Raw genomic sequence first — 27,217 nt, 5'->3', positions numbered from 1 at the left:
CTAACTTGCTTGCTTATAATATCATCTCTAGCATTTACCTCAGTGCCTGGTATATAGTAAGCATTTAATAAATATTCTATCTACACCCCCGTCTGTCTGTTTCTGTATCTTTCTCTCTGTTTCTCTGTCTCTTTGTCTCTGTCTGTCTCTGTCTGTCTGTCTCTCTCCTAATACATCTCACTCAGAATAGTTGAGAAGCCAACGTAGTTTACCCTGGAGAAGAGTGGTGGCTATATTTTTTAATTTCTATCAGCTGGAAGAGGAATTAGACTTCCTCTGCCCATTTCAAGAGAATAGAACCAGGAGTGTGTGTGTGTGTGTGTGTGTGTGTGTGTGTGTGTGTGTGTGTGTGTGTGTGTTTGTATATATAAAATGGCTTTCAATGTTATTGTTATCCCCATTTTACAGATGAATAACTTGCCCGTATTCATCTCACTAGTAAGTGTCTAAGGCACGATTCAAACTCAGATCTTTTGGATGTGTCAGTCAACAACACCCTATTCATTGTGCCACCTAGCTTCCTGATTAGAGCTTGGTGTCAGGAAACAACAACAAATGGACAACACAAAGCTTCTCGACAACAGCCCCTTGGGAGTAGCTGTCCTCTCACTGGTTACCTGTTGAGTATAACATAGCAGAGAATTCTTTATCAGCTCCAAGTTGGACTTGTCCCTGGAGACCCTTCAGATGTCTCTAAGAGTCTTTGAAGCTTTACTCTGAATGGCCAACAGACTCAGGGTACCCCTGGACTATGCGATGATGAGGGTACCTGGACTCACACAGCCAGTAAGTTCTGCGGGGCTGTTGGATCCAGAATTTTGATGCCTAAGAAACAATTTTTGGTGGTTCCTTTACATATTGAAGTTTGGAGAAATGACTCTTTCTCAGACGAGGACAGTCTCCATTCTCAGCACATTGTGGCACCAACACGACTTAGGGGGTATGTAACAGGACTAGCTTTTTAAGCACAGAGATCCGAGTGCCCCGATGATTTTATAGAAGCACTTTTCATAACAGCAAAGAACCATCAACCTGGGAATGACCACCTCGTCATGAAAGCTGACTCTTCTGTAAGAAATGATGGATAGGCTGACTACGGAGAAGCATGGGAAGACTTACCAGATGAAGTGAGCAGAACCATGGGGAACGACATACAAAATAATGACAACAATAGCGACAGAAAGTATAGCAACAAAGCCATAGAAACTTATTCTGCGGAATGATCAGGCCAACGTTTGGCCCCCAAATCGATATCTCTCCCCACCTTTTGAAGAGAAAGGAGGATGCGGTGCATATAACGTCAGATTTAGTTCAGGATGATGTTTAATTTTGCTGAACTCTCCCTCCCTCCCTTTTTTCCCTTTTGTTATTAGAAGAGCCAGTTCTCTGAGGAAAGGAGGGTGTGCTGATACAAAGGGAAATATAGGTGATGTCAAAACAAAAGACATCGATAATAATTCATCTTGTAAAAAGTTGGCAGAGGATGCTCAACGGAAAACTTTTCGAAATTGATTCGAAGAGAGTGACTAACCAAAGCTATTTATCCATGGGAGAAAGAATGCCCTTCTTTCCCATCAGGATGTGGCTGTCACCATTTTAGGAGCCCTGGAAAGGCAAGATGAATTAAAAGGGTTGCGCCCAGCAGCTAAAACTGTCATTTTTCATCTCGGTTTCACACTCTCCAAGTCCAGCACAGACTAATCAAAGGAGCCCCCTTTAGTAACAATCAGCCCGTCTCCATTTCACCCGGATTGCTTATTCACAGGGAAGAAGTGGTTTATTTATATTTCAGCACCAAATTGGGAAGATGACATCATTCATTTACAGTCCTTAGCCCATGACACGTCTAATCTCTCACACCTCATTATGGGAGACACTTCAGGATGGCTCAGAGCATCTTGTTTAACTGGTGCATTCTTTTATGGAATAGAGTTCAAAGGTAGGAACTTTAGGCTGTTCCTGAGGAAAAACAATAATCTCATAAACCATCGGGAGCTTCCCCAAAGGATCACAGCATTGTGATGTTTACAATAACAGCGTTATTATTTGTTCATTTGTTCTCCATCGTTCATCCTTTGGAGAGTTCTTTCGTCTCACGGCCAAAGTAGATCTCATTCTTCTTCGCACACTCCTCTGGATGTGCATCTGTTGCTAAAAGGACCAATTACAGGCTGATTTCTTCACCATTCAAAAACACAGGCTCCTGACAGTGCTGGACGCGTAGGTGTGAAAAATGAATTTCAGAAAGCCACGTTCAAGGTTAGGTCAGAAAAGGGGGAAGGAGATTTGTCCTTTGTCTGCCACAGACAGCTCCAATAGGCCTGCACTTTCTCAGCAGAAAATAACTCGTCCACTGGGTCTTCTGACACTTCAAGTGGACAAGGGGTGGATGGAAATACCATCAACTGCCAAAAATCTTTTTATTTCATTTTTAATGTTTTCTCTGTTTTTATTGCTTTAATATTCACAAGGCAATTTTATCATTTTTTTTAACATCCACCCTGGGACCTCTCAAATATTGTACATGTTTTAAAGCATCGAATGAGTAAATAGTGGGACCTCTGGGTGGATAAGGCTGGAAAGGAAGGTGTTTTGAAAATTTGGCAGGATGTAAGGAATAAAAATGGTTAGGAATATTTCCACCTGCCTCACTAGATGAATTCTTTCTTATTTTTTTTAAACCCTCACCTTCTGTCTTTGAATTAATACTGTGTATTGGATCCAAGGCAGAAGAGTGGTAAGGGCTAGGCAATGGAGTTCAAGTGACTTGCCCAGAGTCATCCAGCTAGGAAATGTCTGAGCCCAGATTTGAACCTAGAACCTCCAACCTCTAGGCCTGGCTCTCTATCCACTGAGTCACCCAGCTGCCCCCTTTTGATTGGATGAATTCTGGGAGACAACATAAATGAGAAGGAAAAATCAAGTATATGTGCCCACATGTGGTTGGGATCAGTGAGATCCAATGAATTGAATGCTCTCTCACTTTGCTCTAGGGTGGTACTTCTGCTTCTGTGCTTCAGTTGTCCCAAAGTGGCAATGGATCCGAGTTGGACCATTACTTTTCTTGAATCTTTTGCCCACTTTGAGGGCAGGCACTCTCCTTTGCCTTTCTTTGTTCCTGTAGCTTGGTTCCTGGTGCTTGACACATTGTAGGAACTGAATCAATGTTTACTGACCCACTTAGTCTGCTACATATAAGGAGAAACTTCTCAAAGATTAGAGCTCTCCAAGAGTGAAGACTTCCAGCAATTCATGGTACGAGAGAGAGAGAGTCAGAAGAAAAGAGAGAATTTGGAACTCAGACTTTTAAAAAATGAATGTTAAACAATTGATTGGTTTTACATGTAATAAAATATTGTTAAAGAAAGGGAAAAAAAGATATTCATTGGATGAGAACCCAGTTCCTCAATAGCCTCCCAAAAGAATAGGGATAGTTGTGTTTCCACATGGTAACAAGACAAAAACAGTTGCTTGGGTTTCCCTAGCACCTCCTATGTGCCAGTCCCTTTGCTAAACAGAAGTATTGTTTCTTCTAATCTTCACAATAACCTTGAAAGATAGGTGCTATGATCAGGCTCTTTTTTATAGAGGAAGAAAATGAGGCACCCAAGAGTGAAGACTTTCCCTGGTTCACGAGCATCCAGGGATGGATGTGAACTCAGGTCTTCCTGACTTCAAGCCTGATCTGCTGTGCCACATAGATGACCAGAAGAAAGATGAGGAAAAAGGAGAGAGCAGGTCCTAGAACCACAAGGAAAAATGATCACTCAACACAGGAAAATGAGTTCAGGAAATGAAAAAGAGGGGAGAATCCTCCAGCATTCTGAACTAAGTTTTTGAATTAACTAAAGTCAAAGAGAAGACATTCAGAAAGAAAAAAATGTATGATTATTATGAAGAATTTTATAACACACATCCAATTCAATGTCACGTCAACAGCCAACATTTACCAAGCACAGGCTACGAGATGGCACAGGGTTAAGCTCTGGAGTTCCAACTATAGACAGAAAGAAAGAATCTCTGCCCTCAGGGAGCTTCCATTCCAAGGAGGGAGAACCATGCTTTAGAAGAAGATGGAAGCAGAGGAGGGAAAGTGAGAGGAGCGTAACTCATGCAGGGCTATGGAAGACCAAGTGGAGCTAGACAGACAGACAGCCTCCAGTGGAATTCAGACATGGCTGGCCTGAGTCTCCACCTTCCAATGGAATGTCTTCAAGGGACCAGACAATAAGAAGGAGCCAACAGTGTCAGACAGTCCTTGCTGTGTGTGAGGTCTAGTGGTGACTTGGGCTTCCCAAGGAAAGATGTTTTTGGGTCATCGTAGGAGGGAATATGTGGTATGAAGAGGAGGAATGGAGATGAATAATAATTATTAAATAATAATTGCAAATAATAATGATGATAATGATAATAATAACAGTCAACTTCTAAGGAGGAAAAACATTAGCCAAAAATGAAGCTCAGCATTAGACAGGAGGTGTGGCCTAGAGAATAGAGGGATAGCCATGATTTTAGAAAAAAAACAGGTTCAAGATGAACCCCAGAAAGAGCCTGCCTGTGACTCTTGAAGCTTCTCAGGGTCTTGAGCAACACACTAAGACACTAAGTTACAGAAAAGGTGCCAGCCTGCATCAGTAAAGAGAGTTTTCTCATCTGGGAGTTTTTCTTGTGTCAAAGAAATCTTGGGCCTAATCTGCACCCCAACATTTGTAAAAAAAAGAGGTCTCATCCCCAAAACAGAAACAAGAGAAAAATATAATATATAAAATATAATGAAAAATAATGGTGTTGAGGTACTCAAAGAAAATATTACTTGATGCCAAAATGGGAAAAATGTCAGAATAAGCATGGGAAAAGCAAAAACTAAAGAAGGAAACTCAATGGAATTTGAGGCTTTTATCTCTCCAAGGAGTCATGATAGAAGGCAAAGCCCTATTTCCTCACCTGTACAGTGGGAATACTATTAGCACCTATCTCTCAGGCTCACTGTGAATATTAAATGAGACAATAGAGGTAAAACACTTTGAAATCTTTCAAATCCCATATAAATATTAGCTCTTTTTTCAAAAAATCAATGCATTCTTTTTTCAAATAAAAATTAGGAAAGTATCTCTATATTTCAGGAAATTACATCAGAAAAGTTCTGAGGATTATTAAGATTAATGTCATGGAACCATATTGAAAATCAATGGAAGTTGGGTGGCATCCCAAGGTGATCTGACCAGATGGATTATATAATATCTGAAGGCAAACAATCTAATTCTTGGGGGCTTGTCCATGGGTTCCTGTAGGAAATGGCAGGCTCTCCTCTGGTCTTTGACATGGACAGTGAAAGGAATCCAGACCTGTCCAAGCCCTTCATCGTTAAATCATGTATGAATTTCAAGAATGTTGAATATTGAGTACATTTTTCTTAAATCCCTAAATAGATATAGAAAGCTTGATTTAGAGTCAGAAAGTCCTGAGTTCAAGTCCAGTCTCAGGCACTTAATAGCTCTGCACTTAGCTTCTTTCTGGTTCAGTTTCCTCATCTCCAAAATGAGGATAATAATAGCATCTACCTCACAGAGATGTTGTGAAAGTCAACAGAGATAATATATTTAAAGTGCTTCACCAACCTTAAAGCACTATAAACATGATGGATATTATTTTATCGTTGTTCATCATTATTCCTCCATGGGTTTAGCAAACAGTTGAGTCTCGGTTATCTCAAAAGGTAGGGTAGCAGAGTAGGTAAGGCATCTCAGAATAGCAGACATGGATGGAATAATTGTCTGCCTTACCATTTGAATTATCAGAGGTGGATATCAAGGCAACAACAACCTGGAGCCCATGAATGAGGTTCTCATGGTCCCCTTCGGGTGAAAACAAGTGGGTAGCAAGTTTCCCTTGAGTAGCAATCAACGAGCCCAAATGGGTTTCTAGTTGGGTTGAGGTAGTTGAGTGAATGAAGAAATACAGAGCATCGCAGATATATTCCTACCTACTTAATAAGGAGAGGAACAAGATTAGGAACAGACCATGGAATTCCATTGACATGAAACTCCTGAATGAGGAAATTCCCTCTCTATGCAAATTGGCATCTACTCTTCACTGTATAATCTTAGAGAATTGTCTAGAGAGCAGTGATTAGTCAAGTGATCTGCCAAAGGTCACACAGTAGGGATGTATGAGGGACAAGACTTGAACTCAGGCCTTTCTGGCTCTAAGAGTTACTCTCTATCCACTCTGCCATGGTATTTCTCAATAATGTAAGAAAACAATATTAAATAAAATGGTACTAGTCATGAACAAATAGCACAGAAGTGAGTGTGGTCATTCCAGAGTAACACATTTACACAGCATAAAGGGAGTCAGGGTAGACTAACACCACTAAAAAATGAATAGCGGTAATGGTAAAAATTAGGAACTGTATTTAATATTGTGTGCGTGTGTGTTTGTGTAAGGGGAGAGAATGTCAGGCTAGGTGGTGTGTGTCTCTGTTGGCATAGAAAAATGGGGAAAGCATGAGAAAAGGGGGAAATATTTTAAAATTTTCTAATTATAAAAATCTGATACTAAATCTTTAGATTCCATTAATGTAGGAAAATTAAAAAAAACATTCTCCAATGGAGAAAAATGGCCATAATCTCCAATAATCAGAGAATTTCAAGTTAAAAATTAGTCATTAGATCATTAAACATTTATTAAGTACCTATTGTGAGCCAGGCACTGGGGATGCTAAAAGACAGTCTCTGCTTTTGAGGAGCTCTTCGACCAATAGGAAAGTGCCAAGTTCATGCCTTATTTCTAGCAAATGGGGCAAAGGAAATAGAATGCTGAAAAATGCAGTGCTGGTGTAGCTGTGGTAAAATGGACGTGTTCAGGTGGTGGCAACTATTTTCGAAAGCTATATAGAATGATCCTCGAACAGTTACGTGAATATCCACACCCTATGATTCATCGGAACCACTTGTGGGACTATATCCTCAGAAAGTTTTGGCAGGGAGAAATGAATTATTTGTACAAAAATATTCCTTAGTGCTCCTAATTCGAATAGCCTAATGTAGGGGGTAGGGGGGGAAGAGGCAATTCAGTTTAGCTTCTATAGGAAATGGCTACTATGAGCCAGGCACAGGGCTAGGTTTTAGGGTACCGAGACAGACTTAGCATCCCTCCTGCTCTCAGGGAGCTTTCATTCCACCACGCAGAGACTGAGCCTACCAGAGCAATTGTCAGGTGAGAGGGAAGTGCAAAAGCATCCCGATTTGAGCAATACTGAAGATGACCGACTTAGAGAAATAGGAGAAGACTTAGAAGTACTGCTAGGGAAGGAAGACAGAGGTGCCGAAAGACCAATCACTGTCTGGCCCCTGAAATGGAGGAGCATCTCCAACCAACAATCCCTGTTCAATAAGTCTATTATGTAAATGCTACGAATCATTACGTAAATGTGCATCCTAAGGATTTCACTGCAATACACAGAATAAGAATTCAGAAGTCACTAAGGGGGCAGCTGGAGGGGCTCAGTGGATAGAGCCAAGCCTAGAGATGAGAAGTCCTAGGTTCAAACTTCTTAGCTGTGTGATCCTTGGCAAATGACTTAATCCACATCACTCAGCCCTTACTACTCTTCTACGCTGTGTTGATTCCAAGATGGAAGGTAAGGGCTTAAAAAAAATAGAAGTTGCTTAAAAATAAAAAAAGAAGAAGATTACTACTGTGATGTAGGAAGTACCAACACGGGGGGTTAATAAACAGTGAATAAGAGAAATTTATACATCAGGCTCTTGGTATGAGATTTTCTGTTCATTGGAGTTGGTTTATATATTTGAACATTTATCAGAGAACCTTGGCAATGAAAGTAGCACCAAAATGTATTTTTTTTATGGGAATAGAGAGGGAAATTGGCTTTTTTTTTAAGCCTGGGGAGTCTTCAAGGTAAGACTCTGTGTGACCCCTTGACTGGCGTGTTATTGAGGGTATTTTTGTAGAGATGCAAATTGGATGAGAGCAATCGTTCTTAGACCCTTTGACAATCCAAAGAAGCCAATTGGCCCCTTTCTCAGAATAATGATGTCCAATGCATAAGACAAAATGTAAAGGATTACAAAAGAACTTATCGTATTTAAGTAGTTATGGCAATCCAAGTGTATGGGCCTCACAGGAAGAAGTCCTCTAAGAGGCAGTGTCTGTGGTCCCTTTACTCTGAAATTCTGCGATTTTCTGAAAATGAAATAGAATAATCCTTCCCAGCTTCCCCCAGTAAGTATCAAGAGGAAAAAAGCGATATCGGGAGACCCTGGTTAGTGAGCATAATGAATTCTGTGAAGGGCTCACATTATTTCAATTCGCACTGCATGTTTCCATTGGGCTGGAACCAATTATCATATTTTTACTTAATTATAACTTCAAAGATTCTGAATTCAAAGGCATGCACCCACTACCCAGGATCCATTATTCGCACTAATAGGAACCTGGCGGTATCATAGAGTAAGAACTTTGATAGAGTAAGATGTAAATTTGTGACATCCCTTTCTTTTTAGAGGCAGCTAGGCTGATGCAGTAGATAGAGCAGGGGATTGACTGGAGTCAGAAAGACCTGAGGTCAAATCTGACTTCAGATAATTACTAGCTGCGTGCCCTTGGGCAAGTCACTTAACTGCTCTTTGCCTCGGTTTCCTTAATTGTAAAATGGGGAAAATACTAACACCCACCTCCTGGGCATGTTGTAAGGATCAAGTGAGATATTTGTAAAGTCTTTCACATAGTGCTTGGCACAAAGTAGATGTTATATAAGCATTAGTTATTATTGTTATTAACTTATTACTATTAGAGCTCAATGTGCTATACAAATGTGAGTAATAGTTGTTTTTATTGCTATCAATGATGGGGAAGGGAGTTTCAAAAGAACAAGCTTCTGACCTGAATTCCTTTGAAACCATGACGGCTCATTGCCATAGCTACTCCTCAGTTCATGGTTGTTATTGAGAAGTCACAGACTTTCCTTAAAATCCCGTGTGACCGTGGCAGGGAGCTCACTCCAGGGACAAATGTGTCCCCCTCAAAATGCTGGCTCTGGACCAACCAATAAGTCATTTTTCATCGTGGAGTCTTTGTGGGTCTCAACTCCTCACTTCTGAAATAAATGGGTAGCTTGATCCAGCTAGGCAAATTCATCCGTGGCTGATTTCCTTTCCAATGTAATAAAATGAGATGCGATTTCTTAGCTGATCACAGGATAAAAGTGGAAGGTAAATGTTAGATAATTGCCCACTATAACAACTGCTCTGACATAGAAGTAATGGATCTAGGTCAATGATGACAAACTCTTCTCCATCTGCTTCATTCTCTTTTCCCTTAATAAAAAGACCTCCCTGACATGGTACCATCATGATCACAACAGCTAACGGTAGTCAACATGGAAGAAGGAACCTTTCTTGATTTGTCTCTGAAAGATGGTCCAGTGAATGGCTCTGACTTCATCTCCATTGGCTATTTGTTTCCAAGTGTGGTAGCATCCTCCCTGTGGATTTCTACGCTTTGTCTCATTAGTGAATACTGTTTGTGTGTCGTTGTGTGCCTCATTCTAGCATTCTAGCATCTCAGGTTCTGAGACTCACTTCTCTTGCTTGTGGTAGATTGTGAAATGTGGACTTTGGTGCTTGAACACTGCTGGTTTGGGGGGAGGGGGATCCTTTGTTTGCTTGATAAGATGAAAATATTCAAGAGGACTCATGTGAATGGATGGAATGTTCCAAGGAAAAGGAAATTTACAAATACAAATGCGTTCCCTGAATTGGGCTCTCTTCCAATGTGTTTCAAAACATCCATAGGACTATTTTCTTGCCTTGATTTCAATTTGACTTAAAGTCTTAACTTGTGAATGGAGAACCAAAAGAATACCATAGATACTTTTGCTATTGCCAAGACTACTTCTGTAGTCTTCCCACGGCTGATAGAACTCTTCCCCCTTTCTGTTCCACACAGACCCAGAACAGAATGAAGTTGATGGCTGACAATTATGATGAAGACCATCACCATTACCATCATCATCACCACCATCACCATCACCGGTCTCCTGGGAGGTCCCAGCATTCCAACCACAGACCCTCTCCAGACCAGGTCAGTTACATCATCCCTTACCTTGAGCACCCTTTTTACCCTTTAGATATTTTAAGATAAGATAAATAATCCTTGAGAAATAATAAACAGCACAAAGTGATATGTTCTTTGAACTGAAACTAATAGCTTTGGTATTTATTTCCATCACTCAGAGAATCTAAATGTTTTTCTTTCTCTTTCCTCTTTGGGTTTTTGTCTTTGATTGTTTATATTATGTCCCCCCCACGCCCTTCCTCTTTTTCAAATTTGCCACCTCCCCAATTTTTGATCCTGACTATGCCACTGACTTGATAACTAAAAGGGAAGGGTCCTTTAGGGTGTCCATTTCATTGAGTTTCCAGAAAAGGTACCTTTTTGAGAGTGTCCAAGAAAATTTCTCAGCAATACAGTTAATTTTGGAGAAACCAACAGAACCTTAAAAGAATAACGCTTGGTTTTTAGCAAAGGTGTCCAAGATTCCTGTTTATTCGTCCTGGACACCGTGACCTTGATTTTCAAAGCAAAGGGAACAAAACGTAACATTGTAAAATACAATATCTACCAATAAAAACTTTCTTTTAAGGATAAAGCAAAAATAAAACCTCCCATCATGTTAAATGCCTTTCATATTTGCCCACAGAATGGGGCTTGCTTATGTTCTTGTTTTTATTTTGTAATTAGCTACATTAAAAGCAGAATGTTATCACAAGACCAAAAGAAGTTCAAACCAACTGAGAGACATGGCTGCTGTTAGCCAATTTCATTTCCCTCTTGGTGTCTCATGTCAGTGTATTGGACACAGCCAGAGCATAGTAAGAATACCATTGACTTTGGACTCAGGAGACTTGGGTTCAAATTCCAGCTCTTCTATTTACTAGCTTTGTGACTTTGGACAAGTCTATACTTTCCCAAGCCTCCATTTCCCTACTTTGCAAAATGGAGAGTCCAGTGAAGTTGACTTCAAAGGTGCTTCCAGCAACAAAATCTTGAAATTCCTCAAAATTGAGTTGTGTAGACAACACATATCCATATTTAGATATATATGAACTTTTGAAAATCTAGTCTTGTATTAATGCCCATTCTTGTTAACTCGGGTCTATACCTGTCCCTTGAAGAATGATTATTTTATGGTTTGATTATAGCTTTTTCTTTTATGGTTGGAAAACAAGTATTTTCTAGATGATCCAAACTATAGTCCAGAGGAGAGAGCTCAGACATTTGACTTGCTAATTAAATAACAACCATCTTTCAGGAGTCAAAGGTTATTGCTATGTCCATGATCCCATTGCCAAGAAGTACTTCCATTTTCCTCAATGCATTATTTCTGAAACTTGACTAAGTGTGACTAATCCCTGGAGCACTCAGTTAAAGCATATTTACTCCTGGAGAATGGAGGCTCTTTGCATTTCCAATATTTAGCCTGCTGCCTCACATACGGTAGTTATCTAATAAATACTTGATGACTTGAATTGAATTAAAAATTAAAAGTTTTAAAAAAGTTTAAAAAAACTCAGCTATCACTGAAATTTAAAGAGGCTCCATCCCATCATGCTTAGGAGATTGCTCTCCTACTCCTCCCACTATACCCCTCTACCAAGGATAAACGCACCAAAAGCTCAAGCACGTTTAAAATTCTTAATGCAGAGGTAGAGATGATACTTCAATATTTTCGTATGGTTGTAAAATTTTCAAATTCAATTTTAAGTTGACTTTATGCTAAGATCTAATAAGGAAGGGGAGAGAGATTTTTAAAAATAATTCATTGTTTTCTACATCTGAGTTTTCATGGGCCCATTTTCCTCCATTCTTTTTGAAGACTTCTTTCCTGAACATGGATACGTGTCTCACATTCAAGGTCTGATTTTTCTATATTTCAGATCTCTGCCCCCTCCTCTTACTTCCTTTTGCCTCACCATAGGACAACTGGAGACCAGGCTAAAGTAGGGAAAGCAAACATCACACACCAGGAGTCATTGTATCAAGCAGGAATTCCAGGACAGTCCAACATCATTAGCTTTACCTTTTGGAGGCTGGGAGACTCTAATCCAGAAAAGAGAGTCAACATGACCAAATGGGAGCCCAAACTGCTCTATCCTGTCACTTGTAGCTTGTCTCCTTTCTGGGAAGGAAGCAGATACGATGTTGTTTTTCTACATCTGGACCAGCATGCAAAATATAGTGGAAAGAGCTTCTGATTTGGCAGTTGTGGGCATGGGTTCAAATCCTCACTCTACTGTTTGCAACCAGTGTGATTTTTGGACAAGTCATCTCCCTCTGGGCCCCAGATTATTCATCCCTAAAATGGCCAGACTAGGTGATCTCTAAGGTCTCAATAAACTCCAAGTCCTATAATACAATAAATAGGTTTTTAGCCAGCTTAGAAATTTGAGGTTGGAGTCCATCTCCAAAGACATTATCTTTTGGGGATCTCAGGGTGCCTACTAAATAAATCTGGGATCATGAGGAATCTATCACTTGCCTTAGAGAGAATTATACCACCAACCTGAGTGCTGAACCTAGAGTCAGAAAGACCTGGGTTCAGATCTAGCCTCAGACATTTATCTGTTGGGTGACCACCGACAAGCTCTTTCCTTCTATTTGCCTTAATTTCTTTCTCTGTAAAATTAAGGGATTGGACAAAATGATCATTAAGTCCCAATCCAGATTTAATTCTGTGATCTTTATTGTATCATGCTGGCTCTTTTATTGCTATTAGGAGTCTAAATTATATCAGGGCAGTTTCTCTTTTAGAGGTGACAAATAGATAAAAGGCTAGACTTGAATTTAGGAGTCCTGAGTTCAAATGTTGCTCTTGACATTTGTAAGGTGTTTAACTACAGGCAAGTCACTTTACATCTTTGTGCCCCTGTCAAGTCACCTGCAAAATGAAGGTAGAGGAGGTAGACTCTGAAGTCTCTTCCAGCTCTAGATATAACCTAAATATATAGTGAGCTAGATCTGCAGATTCTGGAGAGCAAGTTAATTTAATAAACATTTATTAAGTACCTAAGTAGGATCATAGGATAGGCACTGGATTTCCAAAGAATTGCAAAGCCAGGAATTCTCTCTCTCTCTCTCTCTCTCTCTCTCTCTCTCTCTCTCTCTCTCTCTCTCTCTCTCTCTCTCTCTCTCTCTCTCTCTCTCTCTCCTCTCTCTGTCTCTGTCTCTGTCTCTCTCTGTCTCTCTGTCTCTCTCTTTCTCTGTCTCTCTCTTTCTCTCTCTCTCTCTCTCTCTCTCTCTCTCTCTCTCTCTCCTCTCTCTGTCTCTCTGTCTCTCTCTTTCTCTCTCTCTCTCTGTCTCTCTCTGTCTCTCTCTCTCTCTCTCTCTCTCTCATCTACACATTTGTGTATGTGTGTGTGTACACATGATGGACCATTCTGGTGGTCTGATGAAAACTGTGGATCCCTTCTCAGTCATATTTTTAAATTTCATTACATTAACAAGGATAAAGAAGGACATCTTTCCCATTCGAGTTCATAGACTCTGTAAAATTGATCCACAGACATCCTCTTCTAAGCTTCCACTTTGGACTACCCATATTCCTGTCATTTGTACCCATGTTAATATCTATGTCTTTGCTCCCCAAGCTGGTGGTATCTGAAAGGCCATAGAGACAAGGTGATGTTATTCCCATATGGTCAGAGGACTTGACTTTGAACCAGTCTTTACCACTAACTCTTTCTTTGTCCAATCACTTGACTCCTTTGAACCCTGGTTTTTTCATCTGTAAAATAAGAATCTTGGGATAAACAGTGGCTAAGGATCCTCGTGGCCTTAAATTGATGATCTTCTGATAGATGACTAATGTGTTCCAGTCCCCCTTCCCCAGCAAGGCTATCTCCTGGATTTTGAGAGGAGATGTTGTCCGCTGAGTGGTCAGGGTTACTTCCCCTTGTGCCTAGGTACAAATACTACCATGTCCTCAGCTGTCTTGACACAAGTGAAGCTCTGCATCTCGATTATCTCAAGGTTGGAAGAGATCTTAGAGATGGTTTATCGCAACCTATATCTGGGCTACATCCCCTCTATAAAATCCCGTAAAAGTTGCCATCCAGCCTCTACATTATTCCTCTAAGGAAGGAAAACCCCTTCCTTTGGCCCCTTTCTCTTTGGGACCATTCCAGTCCTTAGGACATTTGTCCTTCTCTCGAGCCTAAATTTGCTTCTTTGGAATTTCCATCTATTCTTGCTAGTTCAGAGTTAAGCTTAGTTCAAAGATAAGTTCAAAGAGGATGGTGGAGAGAGGACGAGCTAGTTTTTTCAGTCTTCCATTCTAAACACAGAATTCATGAAAACCAAAAGAAAAGAATGTTCCTAAAAAAAATTAGTCAGATTGCTGGAAATGTAAGGAAGGGATTGTTTTCTGCTCCTCCCTTCCTCCCTCCATTATTTCCCTCCTTTTTCCCCCTTCCTGCCCCTCCTCCTGGCTTTTTAACTCAGGGGAAATTTCACTCAAAGACTATGAGTTTGGAATAATGTCAGGTGAGGGAATAGCCTGACCTGGTCCTGTCAGAAATAAAAAATAGGGCCCGTCGAGTTTTCCAGTAGCATTTCTAATCAGAAGCATGTGTTTTGAGGCAAATTTTCCCTCTATCATATTGATGCTGAAAAGCAGGAAGTGAGCCTTCCATCCATTTCCTTAGAAGCCTTTTTGAAGCTTCTTACCAGATGAGGAGGAGATTCAAATCAGCCTCTTGCCCTGCTCCTCTCCCCCATCTAATCAGATGGATTTGCCAGAAGAGAAAGGGGAGGCGGTAACCCAAGGTATACTCCTTCAGCCATTTGGGGGTCCTCGGTGAACAGGGACCTGCATATATGTGTGTGTATACACGTGTTTGTGTTCATTGACTCCCAGATGGTGAGAAGGGAAAGGGACTTCACAGGCCACTTGGTCCAACTCCATTTTACTACATATAATAAATATAACATAGAATAAAATAATTCATCTATATTTATAATATATGAATAAGGAAAGTGAGCCCCGAAGGGGCTGGGAAGTGACTTGCCCAAAGTCACAAAGCAGTTACCATTGGGGGCAGGAGGAATAGAACAATGTTTGGGAGAGTATTGCAGGATAAACGGAAGGTTGTGTTTAACGTAATGAGCCCTTCCTCCCTGCATTTATCGATAAGAGAGTTGGGGAAGGGTCACGTGCCATAAATTAGAAACAAAGAGCCCCTCCTGGAAATCTAGAGAAGGAAGCAGTGTTCCTGGCTGGAAGACCACAACTCTGATTGTCACCATCCATGTCATCGTCTTCAGTTACTATGACAATTATTAATGCTCACAGCCTCCTCCATAGATGTATCTGCTTCCAATGGGCTTTCTTGCCTGATATCTCCTCTAAACCTCACACAGCTCCTAACAGGTGTGCAGGGGAAGTTGTACAATCCCCATTTTACAGGCAAGGAAACTGAGCCCCAGAGTGAAGTGAAGACATCAATAAGCATTTGTTAGGCACCTCATATGTGCCAGGCACTGTGCTAAATGATGGTGATGCAAAGACAGGTTCAAAGTAAACAGTTCCTGCCCTCAAGGAGCTCCCAGTCAAATGGGGTCTACAACATGGAAACTCTACATACACAAACAAGAAGTGCGTGAGATTAATTGGAAATAATATAAGAGGGAAGGCACTAAGGTGACAGAGGGCTGGGGAGGGCTTCTTTCAGAAGGCAGGACTTTAGCTGAGACTTGAAGGAAGCCAGAAGGCAGAAATTCCAGTCAGTGTAGTTGTCTGGAGACAGGTGCCTTGGAGTCACAGGTGAGGGACAGCCACTGGAGCACTGAGTGCAATGGGGTGGGAGGATTGGAAAATAAGTCAAGAAGTCTGGAAAGGTTGAAAGGACCCAGATGATTAAAAAAAAACACTGAAGATTTTATATTTGATCCTAGAGATAACAGGGAGCCACTGGAGTTGGTTAATAGAGGGGAGGCAGAGGGGGAAGGAGGAAGGCTGACTTGAATTCTCGAAAGTCCTGATTGAAAGCTGAGTGGACCATAGACTTGAGTTCAATGAGAGGAGCTGTTCACTAGTCTGTGGCCATACTCCAGGCACCACATGATAAGAGCCTGCACTTGGGTGGTAGCTACATCAGAATTTCTACAAAAATGACAGGACTTGTCAATGGAGGGGGAAGTGGGAGAGAGGCTGAGGAGTTGAGAATGACACCCAGGCATTGAGTTCTGGTGACCCGAAGGCTGGTGGCGCCCTCAACAGTAATCTAGGAATTAGGATGATGGGAAGACCGAGGGATAGAGGGGGCAGGTTAGAGATGATGACTTCAGTGTGGGACATGTTGAATTTAAGATGTCCAATGGCAGTTAGCAATTCAAGACTGGAGGTCAAGAGAGAGGTTAGGGCTGGACAAATTGATCTGAGAGTTTCTTACATAGATTAAAAGGTTTGCCTGAAGTCCAAATTGGAAAGATATTCCTAATAGATGATGAAGTCTTTAACATGCTCCCATTTGTAGATGACATTGCACTAATTGCATCAAGCTGTAGAATGTTGCAAAGCCTCCTACCTGAGGTCCATAAGCACTGCAATAGAAATTGGTCTAACTATCCATGCATTCCAAATCAAGTGGATGAAGCAATCTATTGTGTACAATCAGGGCTCCCATGGAGCCTAAAAGGCACAAAACATTTATTAAATACTTTTAAAATATTTTAATTTATTTTTATAATGCATATTATATAATTAATAAAAATTATTTATTAATTGATTTTTAAAAATAAACAAATATTAGATGTTCAGGCACTAGGGATGCAACAGGAGGCAAAAGACAGTCCCTGTCCTCAAGGACCTCATAGTCTAATGGGTTTTATCTATTTTAGGAAATATTTTGGGTGAAAACTGGATAAAGATGAGGATTCGATGCTGGACTTGATTAAGAGGCTGGCTAAACATTGAGATGGAAAGATAGCTTTCGGAGAAGCTGAGAGCTAGTCAATATCAGGGGAAAGCAAAGAACTCTGCCACCGTGAATTCTCCAAACATAAACATTTTTATGAATTTCTAAGAAGACAGACAAGTTACAAAACCTATGGGGGGGGGGTTCATGTCAATTTCAGGATATTCACTTGATCTTTTGGGGATAGAATAATAATCATTGTTGTTATCAAGGAGGTAGTGGTGGCTTTATGCCAAAAGACCTATAGGAATCTTGAAATCAAAACTTAATGGGAAGAAGGCATCAAGAGTAATTAAAATTGTCATAATATCAATTTTAAATGCTTTAGGAATAATAAAACAGATGAATGATTTAGAAAACATCCGGACAAAAAACATATGACCTGGGGACAGCTAGGTGCTTCAATGGATAAAGAGTCAGGCCTAGAGATGGAGGTCCTTGGTTTAAATCTGGCCTCAGACACTTCCTAGCTGTGTGACCCTGGACAAGTCACTTAGCCCCCATTGCCTAACCCTTGCTCTCCTGCCTTGGCACCAACAATTGTATTAATTCTAAGATGGTAGATAGGGATTTGAAAATAAACAAAAACACATAGCCCACTACCCCAAGACACTTTGTCATCAAAAAGAAGACAAAAAGGGATTTTCTAAGACTGTATGGCAATCAGGTTATTCATTTACAGAAATAATTCTTTAACAACTAGATTGCACTTCACAAAGTCATAATAATTATTGCTAATAAATACATACCATTAGATTTAACAGATATGGACTGTTGATGGGTAGAGACTATGAAATGACTGAGATCCCAAAATAGAACCAAAAGACTCTTCATGGCAACATCCACATAAACTTAACCAATAATATTTTGACAAAGAAAAGGAGCAAACAGATATAGGAATCAAGAAAAATTGTTTATATAACTGGAAAGGTTTATGATAGTAATATGTGAGTCGTTGCTACCAGAAACTAAAGAAGGCTAGATGTGAAGGAACCTGGACGCTATTGATAGATTCAGATTATGCAGGGTAATGGTAGGAATGTCACATTACTGTAGATTATGAAAATTTAGAAATTCTTGAATACCTAGAAAGATGTTATCCAGTGGCCAGAATTATATACCAGAGGAATGCTATTTATCTTCATTATCATTGCTAGCACTTATATAACACATTACAAATATGATAATAGTCTCAAAACACACTGGAAAATAGATGAGATCATGCCCATTTTACTGATGAGGAAACTGAGAAAGACATGAATAGTACTCAAAATATGCAGACCTAATGGAAATAATCAAAAGGATTTTGGAATGGGAAGAAATATCCTCTCCATTGTCTTGTTTGTAATCAGAGCTGTAATGAAGATGCTTTTGGTGAGTTTGCAGAAGAACTGGCATGCCTGTCCTTTTAGTCAGTTGTGAACATCAACCATTTTGTACATGTCTGTAACAGTTTGGTAAACAGTGAATACTAAAGAATAAAAACAGCAGTTACTAGGCACAGGATTCTTTTGCTTGAGGGTCATCATCTCTAAAGATGAGAAGGAGGAGGAGGAGAAGGAAAAGAAGAAGAAGAAGAAGAAGAAGAAGAAGAAGAAGAAGAAGAAGAAGAAGAAGAAGAAGAAGAAGAAGAAGAAGAAGAAGAAGAAGAAGAAGAAGAAGAAGAAGAAGAAGAAGAAGAAGAAGAAGAAGAAGAAGAAGAAGAAGAAGAAGAAGAAGAAGAGGAGGAAGAAGAAGAAGAAGAAGAAGAAGAAGAAGAAGAAGAGGAAGAGGAGGAGGAAGAAGAAGAAGAAGAAGAGGAAGAGGAGGAGGAAGAAGAAGAAGAAGAAGAAGAAGAAGAAGAAGAAGAAGAAGAAGAAGAAGAAGAAGAAGAAGAAGAAGAAGAAGAAGAAGAAGAAGAGGAAGAAGAAGAAGAAGAGGAGGAGGAGGAGGAAGAGGAGGAAGAAGAGGAAGAAGAAGAAGAGGAGGAGGAAGAGGAGGAAGAAGAGGAGGAGGATGATAACGAAGAAAGAAGCTGCTGTTAGATGACACAGTAGATAGAGTTTTGGACCTAGAGTCAGAAAGACTTGAATTCAAATCTGGCCTCAAACACTGATGAACTGTGTGAAACCAGGCAAACCACTTAATCTATGACTGCCTCAGTTTTCCTCATGCATAAAATGGAGATAATAATAGCACTCATCTCCTCTGGTTGTTGTGAGGATACAAGGATATGATGTTGGTAAAGCACATTGCAAATCTGAAAGTGCATCAGCTTTTGAGAACATGATGGACACAGTGTGGTAGATAAAGAAGCAGCCTCAGAGCCAGGACATCCTGGGTCTACAGATGAGAAGAAGCTCTCGGTGCTCTCGGCAGCTCCTGATGCCTGTGCGCTGCAGGGGAGGCAGCAGCCATCTCTCCCGTTCGGGAGTTTCTTATATCACTGGGATCACAGGTCCAGTCCCTTCTGTAACAATCACTCACGTTTATGTAGCATATTATGGTTTGGAAAGCACTTCACGTATGTTATCTCAGCGATTTCATTTGAGTAAGAGATCCAGCACATCCTTCCTCTTTCTCTAATGATTTATGTTATGAATTCTGTTAACGAGGATTTAGTGATGATCTCCCCGTGCAGAAAAGAACATAAACATTTCCACGTCACTCCACCTGCAGCTACTTTACAAAGGGCTGACTGCAGCCACTTGGGTCATTCACTATTCCTCACACCTGCTGGGAATGTTTTGTGGCTTTCCATGATGCTGTTCATCTAGCTACAGATTCACTAGCAAAGTCGCTGGAGTGTGTGTGTGAGAGTGCGAGAGTGAGTGTGTGTTGGGGGGTCCAGGCAGGTGAGGAAGGGTCTCTGTATTTGAAGCCCCAGACAATGGGCTTTACTTTCTCAGCTGCTTCCAGAATGTGGATTCTGGACTTTGAGACGTAAATCCTGGCTTTTGCTAAGGCAAAAAAAAATAATATTTGATGTTTTGAGGTTCAATGAATGGGCTCTCAATGTGTAGCTGTATATATCTCTATATGTCGGGTTTGCATAGACTTTTCCACATATGGAAGAATTTCTCGAGATCGTGTTTAACTAGGAGATTCTCGTTGCTGCTTCCATGGAGTTTGTGTTTGAACCCATCGTGTATATGGAGGTTTTTGTGTTTCCTCCATAGAAGAAAAATGAGCTGCCTGTATTGTAGCCAGCGCAAGTACATCTCCAGAGCAGCTGAAAAAGCAAAGACTTCGCGATCTGCTGAGAAGGTAACTTGATAAGCAAAGTTGCGTATCTGATTCCTTCATCTCCATATTCTAAGCAAGAGAGCCGATTCCCTCCCGGCTCGTTCTACAAAGGGCTGTAAACTGGGGTGCTGCGAGTCTACGTTTACAGCCTCCTCCTGGAGGAAGGCTTGGCAGAGTGGCTGCACGGAGAATGGGGCCCCCGTTCACAAGAGAATGGATGCTTGGGAGATAGAAGGGGAAGAGGCCAAGCAAGCCATTGGGCCAGATCCTCCAAGGACTCAAACCCAGAATGTCGGGGCCACGTTTTAAGAGAGATGTCAATGTTAGGAGAGAGTGTGCTGGCCTCAGAGTCAGCGACAGCCTTGGTGACCTTGGACAGGTACCTTGAGGTCCCTGAGCATCAATTTCCTGTTTTGTAACCCTTTCACCTGGCTGTTGGGCAGATGAAATGAGATGATGTTGGTCAAAGACTCTGAAGACCTAAAGAAGCTATATACATGTCAGCTGCTGTTACTCCTGCTGAGATAAGAAAAGTAAGAGCGTGAAGAGAGTGCTTGGTCTGCATTCAGAAATTCCTGTGTTCAAATCCCACTTCTGATATGAATTGACTATAGGCTCAGAGAGAGTGATGTGGAAAATGCATTGGATATTGAATTAGAAGATCTGGGTTCAAATCCTGATGTCATCCATTACTGTCTGATGTAGGTAAATTCAGTAAGACTTTGAATCTCCAGTTAAAAGACTGAATTGAATAACTTACAAGAGTCCTTTCAATCTGAAATCTATGGTCCTCTGTTCTAGCCACAGCCCTCATTTTACATGTGAGGAAACAAGGTGTGACTTTCCCTCCCCCCCAATTCCCACAGCCAGGATTTGAATCCTTTCTCCAAATGATCCAATGGTCTTCCCAATCATTTGATTCATCAAGCATTTATTAGACACCTGAAGGATTTAATCTGCCAGGCATAGTGCTTGGCTGGGAGAATATGACCAACATGTAATAGTCCCTGACCCCTAGAAGCTTCCATCCTCTCATGGGAACCAGCATATACTTAAATGGGTATTGAAAACACACAGAAAATAAACACAAGAGCATTTCTCAGGGAGAGGAGATCAGAAAAGACACCATTTTTGTGCCGTGGAATCCTTTGGTTCTTTGGGAGCTCCCTTTGAGAAGCTGAGAACCTTTCCTAGCAGGTTTTTAAGTGTATAAAATAAAATACTGAAGACTGCAAAGGCAACCAAGTATATTGAAAAGGTCATCCCAAATCCTAAAAAATAACCGCAAACAAAAACAAAAGTTCTTGCATCACAGATCAAGAACCCCGAATCAAATTGTTTGACAAAACTTCTGAAGGAAAGATTCCAAGGGGCAGAGGTCAGGGGGCATTTGGAGGTATTCTAGGCTTGGGAGACCACAAATGCAAAGACATGAAGATGGACTGCTTTGTGTGCGGAACAGCAGGATGGGCATTTTATCTGGACTGCGTGGGGAGAGCGGGTACACCTGGGTCCAGCAAGGACAGATCACAAATCCCGTGAAGTGGTCACATTGTTGTGATTTACCCCAAATATATCCATCGAGCTAAAACCAATTGCCATGCTTTGCTTAATCATAACTCCAAGCAGTTGAAAGTTGAAGACACACTTCTACTTCAGGGAATCCATTACTTATATTCATCAGAAACTAGCTGTAGTTACTGACGGCTTCCACAAGGTAGCTTTGGGCAAGTGACAAGCTAGATTTCAACCCCAATTTTTTTACTCCAAATCCTGTCATTTTTCCAATCAATCAAAAGCATTTTTAAAACACTCGACTACACTGTCTGCCTCTCTTAATGGCTCAAAAATCAGAACTTCTCCGCTCCCAGGCTAGCTTTTCTAGTCTTACCTGCTAAGTGATCAGGGGAGTGTGACCTCTGCAAAGTCGCCCCATCCTCGACCCCTCCACATTGCTGAGCAAATCAGGAGGTGAGACTCAGAAAATCACTCACTTCACATTCAATACTGAACCCGATGGAATCCCCTTTCCTCCTACCCAGAAAAGAATAGACTGAAATACAACCCAATATCCTGGGCAAAAAGCCTACAAGGTAACTCATGGGATGGCTCTGAAAATCTCAGTTTTATGGAATAACTTCGTACAGTCTCCAGGCTCTGAGAGTGAACAGGTGAAAGGCAGGATCTGAAACTAATGACCGACCAACTGAAGAACTGTGGGTCTCCCTGCCCATGTAACTGCCCCATGCTTAGGCTTCTCCAGACAGAGTGAGAAAGAAGAGAAGGAGGAGGAGGAGGAAGAGGAGGAAGAGAAGGAGGAAGAGGAAGAGGAGGAAGAGAAGGAGGAGGAAGAAGAGGAGGAGGAGGAGAAGGAGGAGGAGGAGAAGGAGGAGGTAGAAGAGAAGGAGAAGGATGAAGAGAAGGAGGAAGGGGAGGAGGAGGAAGAAGAGGAGGAAGAGAAGAGGAGAAGGAGGAGGAGGAGGAGGAAGAGAAGGAGGAGGAGGAAGAGGAGGAAGAGAAGGAGGAGGAGGAAGAGAAGGAGGAGGAAGAGAAGGAGGAGGAAGAGAAGGAGGAGGAAGAGAAGGAGGCAGAGGAAGAAGAGAAGGAGGAGGATGAAGAGGAGGAAGAAGAGGAGGAAGAGAAGAGGAGAAGGAGGAGGAGGAAGAAGAGGAGGAGGAGGAGGCAGGGAGCCTAAATAAGAGGACCAGCTTCAGAGAGGAGCAGCCAGTTATCTAAGCCTAATGATGCTGATGAATCCTTCCAGGCAAGTCACAAGAAAAGATTTTTGATAAGCCCTGTTCAGGTAAGTCTTTCCTTATAGGAAGCCAGCCAGGGCAGCTTAAGCTCGTCAGCCTCTATTGAGAAGGGATCTGTCCTCAAAGGAGGTTTGAGCCCAGGGAGGATTTTGGCATTAGGATATTTGGGATGAAGGAGTTTTAAAAAAATGTATTCTTTCTCATCCCACAGTGCTCTAAATACAGAGGCAGCACCTGCTTTGCCAGCATTTGAGTTTCATTAAGAGATTTGTCATGGTATCTTTTGAGTCAACAGGGGTTTTCAGGCCCATCCTAGGATTCGGGGCTCAGGGACATAACTCATCTTGGCAACCTCGGCTGTTTAATTCCTTTTCGGCTCGCTCCTTTAATCCTGCAGCATTTGTCTAAGAGGAGGCACTGCCGCCCAATCCCCCCATTGAAAGGGGGTGGCCAACCTTGAAATGCCTGGGAGCAAAGCAATCTATTGTGGAGTGCTAAGCACTGCTGCCTCTGTCTTTCTTTTCCTTTTTGGCTTTAAATAGTATCCCCAGTAGGTATCGGGTTGAACTCCAGTGAATCTGTTACCACCAGCCTATGAAAAGATTAAGAGATGGTAGTGGAGGACACACTAGAAAGATCATCAATGGAAAATGGGATTCAGAAGATGGCTGGCATCACTCCAGAGGCGCACTGTTCTTGTGGGCACCATCCACTCTGACGTGTCCGGGGACCTGAGGTCTTTGGAATTCCCATTCCCCAAACCCTGGATTCCATAGGGTCTTGGACTTAGAGAAGAAAAGAACCTCCATTACCTTCTATTCAACCATCTCCCGTGTTTTACAGTAGAGGAAACTGAGGTCCAAGCATGTCAAGTAAGGGATTTTGCTACAGGTCACACAAATAGTAAATAGCCAAGTCAGGCCTTGAATCTAGGCTTCTATCATGAAATCCAGGACTCATTCTATTGCATAGGAGCCATAGGAGACTTGGAGAGATTAATCATTTTATTCAGCATCACACAAGCTAGTAAAGGTCTGTGAGATAACTTGAACCCAGGTCTTCCTGACTACAAGTCCTGTATGCCATGCTGTCTCTCTGCTCCAGACAGACTTCCCGACAGTTGATCCCTACCCCTCCATCTCTCTCCTCCATGCTTTTGCACAGGCTGTGCTCCCCAAGACTGAAATGGACTCCATTCTCTCCTCAACCTCTTAGAATTAGCAGCTTCTTTCAAAACTCAGATCTCTCCATCCATCCAACCATCAACTATCCAATAAGCTTTTATGGAGGTTCTAATATATGCTAGACATTGAACTGGGTACTAGAAACACAAAGAGAAATAGGAAAAGCTTCCTGTCTCAGAGAACTTCCATTATCTCTGAGGAAAGATCATATATACCTGGGAGTAAATAATAATTGTACTGCATGCATATCTATCTATCTATTTATATTTATATATAAATCTACATCTATATTTCTTTGTAGTTAATAAAATATTCAGTTATCAAGTTAGTTGAAAGAGAAAATGGTGCTAATAAAGGGAAATCAAGATAGACTTCCTCTAGGAGGTCACCTTCGAGCTAACCTTTGAAGGAAACATGAGACTCTTGGAGGCCAGGATTAGGAGGAAGCAGAATCTAAGCAGCCTCTAAAGAGGCACAGAGGACAGATACAGAACTTTCTGGATGAGGAACATCAAATAGGTTAGTGTGGATGGAAGGTTAAGTGGGGGAAGGGGAATAATGTGTCATAAACCTAGAGATCAGATGCTGAAAGGCTTTAAAGGTCAGCAGAGGAGTAGGAGAGAGGAAGTTTGGGGGGCAATTTGAGCAGCGGAATCACATGGTCTGACCTGGACTTTAGCAAGATCAGCCATGGGCCCCTTTCTCCATGAACCCTTTCCTGATCTCCTTCCCCTGTTTGGCTCTTCGAGAAAACTTCCTATGTATTTACTTGTTTCCATGTTGCTCCATCCTCTTAGAAGGTAAGCTCCTTATCTTTTGCCTGCATCCTTGCCTGGAGGCCAGAGACTTTTCTCTATTTTGGTCCATATCCCAGCACCTGCAGCAGTGGCTTAGCACAAAGAAGATGCTTAATAAATGCTTGTTGAATTTATAATTGAATTGTATAACTGCCTTTGGGGAAACTTCCCCAACTCTGCAGTCTTCCAGAAAAATAACTACGACCACTTTGGGGATTCTGAGGTGCTAGCTTCTGAGATCATGAGCCCCCACTGGCTTGTTCCCCTGATAACTATTAACCAATTATCTCCAAGAGCTTTCAGAAAAGGGATTTACTAAGAAAGTGCAGTAAAAACACTTGGCATAAAGCTTTCCCCATAAATCAGGTCACAAACTCACTGTGAGCAGAGCAGGGCCTGGGGAGAATGGCCTCAAATTCCCTCTCCCACCCCTTACTTTGCCAGGCCCTTATAAGGTTCTCCTTAGTTATAGCTCTCTGATGAGTAAGCAGACAGGTCCCAAGGATCCATGCTTCTATTAAGCCCCTAGCTGGTCTTCTTTCTGCCTTCTGGCCTATATTCTCTGAAGCTGCTACCATTTTAAGGTAACTGTCATTCTGTTTTCCATTGCCATTGGTCCCCTACTGTTCTGATGACCACTGCTATTGCCTCAAGGGAACTCCTCAGCCATCATTCAGCTTTGAGACCCAGTGATCGGACTTCAGCATCCCTTAAATTCACAAGGTCTTCTACCTCTAAATTCTCATTTACCTCCAATAAACAAAGGATAAATGTGAAGAGACAGAGGCTGCCATATGCTCCTAGCTGCCATGGCTGGGTGAGAGATGGGACTGATGTCCCTTCTTTACCAGATGCTTAAGAACAGCCCAAAGTAGTCCGACCCAATAAGCTACAATGGAAACACAACAGCATGAGTCTCCTTTTTGAGGCAACCCAAGTCATAAGTTCTTCCAGCCCTGCAGACAATGAGAAGATTTTTTGTCCTCCTCTCACACCAGTCTCTAAGTCATTGTGTCCAGAAATCAGCTCACTGCAAATTTCTGCATAGTTATTTAGACTGAAACCCAGCAGACACTATCTGCACGACCTTCAAGGGCAGGTCCCCAAAGGCCAATTCATTACAAATGAGTGGATTTCAGCAGATGGAAATGATGGGGGATGGCGAATGGGAAAACAAAGCTAGGTGTGGGGAATGGTGTGAAAAAAGGCAAGGAGGTGAGGAAAGGGGATATGTGTTTGTGAGATGGCAAGTAGTCCAATTTGGTTCCAACATGGAGATCAAGGTAGAGTAAATAAAATCGGAAAGAGAAACTCTGGCCAGATTGTGGAGAGCCTTGAATATGGTGTTGTGTTGGTGTGTGTTTAAGTGTCTCTAGAAAGGTAAAATGAATAGAAGGACTTCTTTTTAATCTTAGAAAATGGAAGAATGATAACTTTTGCCACTTTCTTTTCCCATTCTGCAATATTTGAACGTGCTCTTTTCAGAGTCTCATGTCAGGGTCTTTGTGAGGAGCAAAAAATGCAGCCTTTTCCTTTGGGGACATCAGAATTGAATGGAAACTGATTTTGTTAAGAATGGCATCTCAGAGTTAGAAAGAACCCTAGTGGTCTTCCAGTCCAGCACCCTAACATGAATTTCCTGTAAAGCCTCCTGAACAGGTCAGTGTCCAGGCTCCTTGACTCAATACATCCAGTGATGAGCATCTCACTAGGCTGCTTGCTATGCTTTGGGACCTCATTCTCTATTCCAGTGTTGGCAAACGTTTTTAAGTTCATGTGCCCAAACTGCATCTTCACCTGTGAGCCCCCCACATTACCCCAGAGAGAGGAGGGAGGAAGTGCTCACTTTGGGTGGCTGGACAGAGGAGCAGGGCATGCAAAAAATGTCCTCAGAGGGAGCAAGGTCTTGAGCCTTTGCTGTGGCTTCCTTGTCACCTAAGGCATAAGTGTGAGAGAGGATTGTCTTCAAGTTTACTAGAATGCAAACTAGACTGTATGAGCTTCTTATCTGACCCAGCACTGCTGTTTTGAAAAATACAGAGTGGAGGAGGAATACTATTCATTTGAATCAGTAACTTCAGTCTTTTAAATAAAAATTTTTCACCCCAAAAAAGTCCTGAGGTGCTAGAAAGAAGGGGAACAGAGCAGCTATCCTGTGCCGATCCAGCATGTGTGCCAGTACTTGGCCAATGCTGCTCGATTCACTGCACCATCTTGCTGCCCCTTTCTCTGGGCTACAGAGCTCCAACTTTTTATTG

At 41.6% G+C, this 27,217-nt stretch overlaps 1 protein-coding gene across 10 annotated transcripts in view; it reads left to right on the top strand.

Moving 5' to 3' along the window:
* Window positions 1-27,217, top strand: part of ERC2 (ELKS/RAB6-interacting/CAST family member 2) — a 1,021,362-nt gene that overhangs the window by 779,927 nt on the left and 214,218 nt on the right. For all 10 annotated transcript variants that reach the window (XM_056804190.1, XM_056804183.1, XM_056804182.1 and 7 more), the window contains one exon: window positions 9,970-10,104. In XM_056804190.1, the coding sequence (XP_056660168.1) occupies window positions 9,970-10,104 (135 nt within the window). The remainder of the gene's footprint in view (window positions 1-9,969; window positions 10,105-27,217) is intronic.

The sequence above is a fragment of the Monodelphis domestica genome, chromosome 7 (genome assembly GCF_027887165.1).
Source record: "Monodelphis domestica isolate mMonDom1 chromosome 7, mMonDom1.pri, whole genome shotgun sequence".
In the NCBI taxonomy this organism is placed as follows: Eukaryota; Metazoa; Chordata; class Mammalia; order Didelphimorphia; family Didelphidae; genus Monodelphis; species Monodelphis domestica.
The sequence above is the reverse complement of the archived record's forward strand: the minus strand, read 5'-3'. Positions and strand labels throughout refer to the sequence as shown.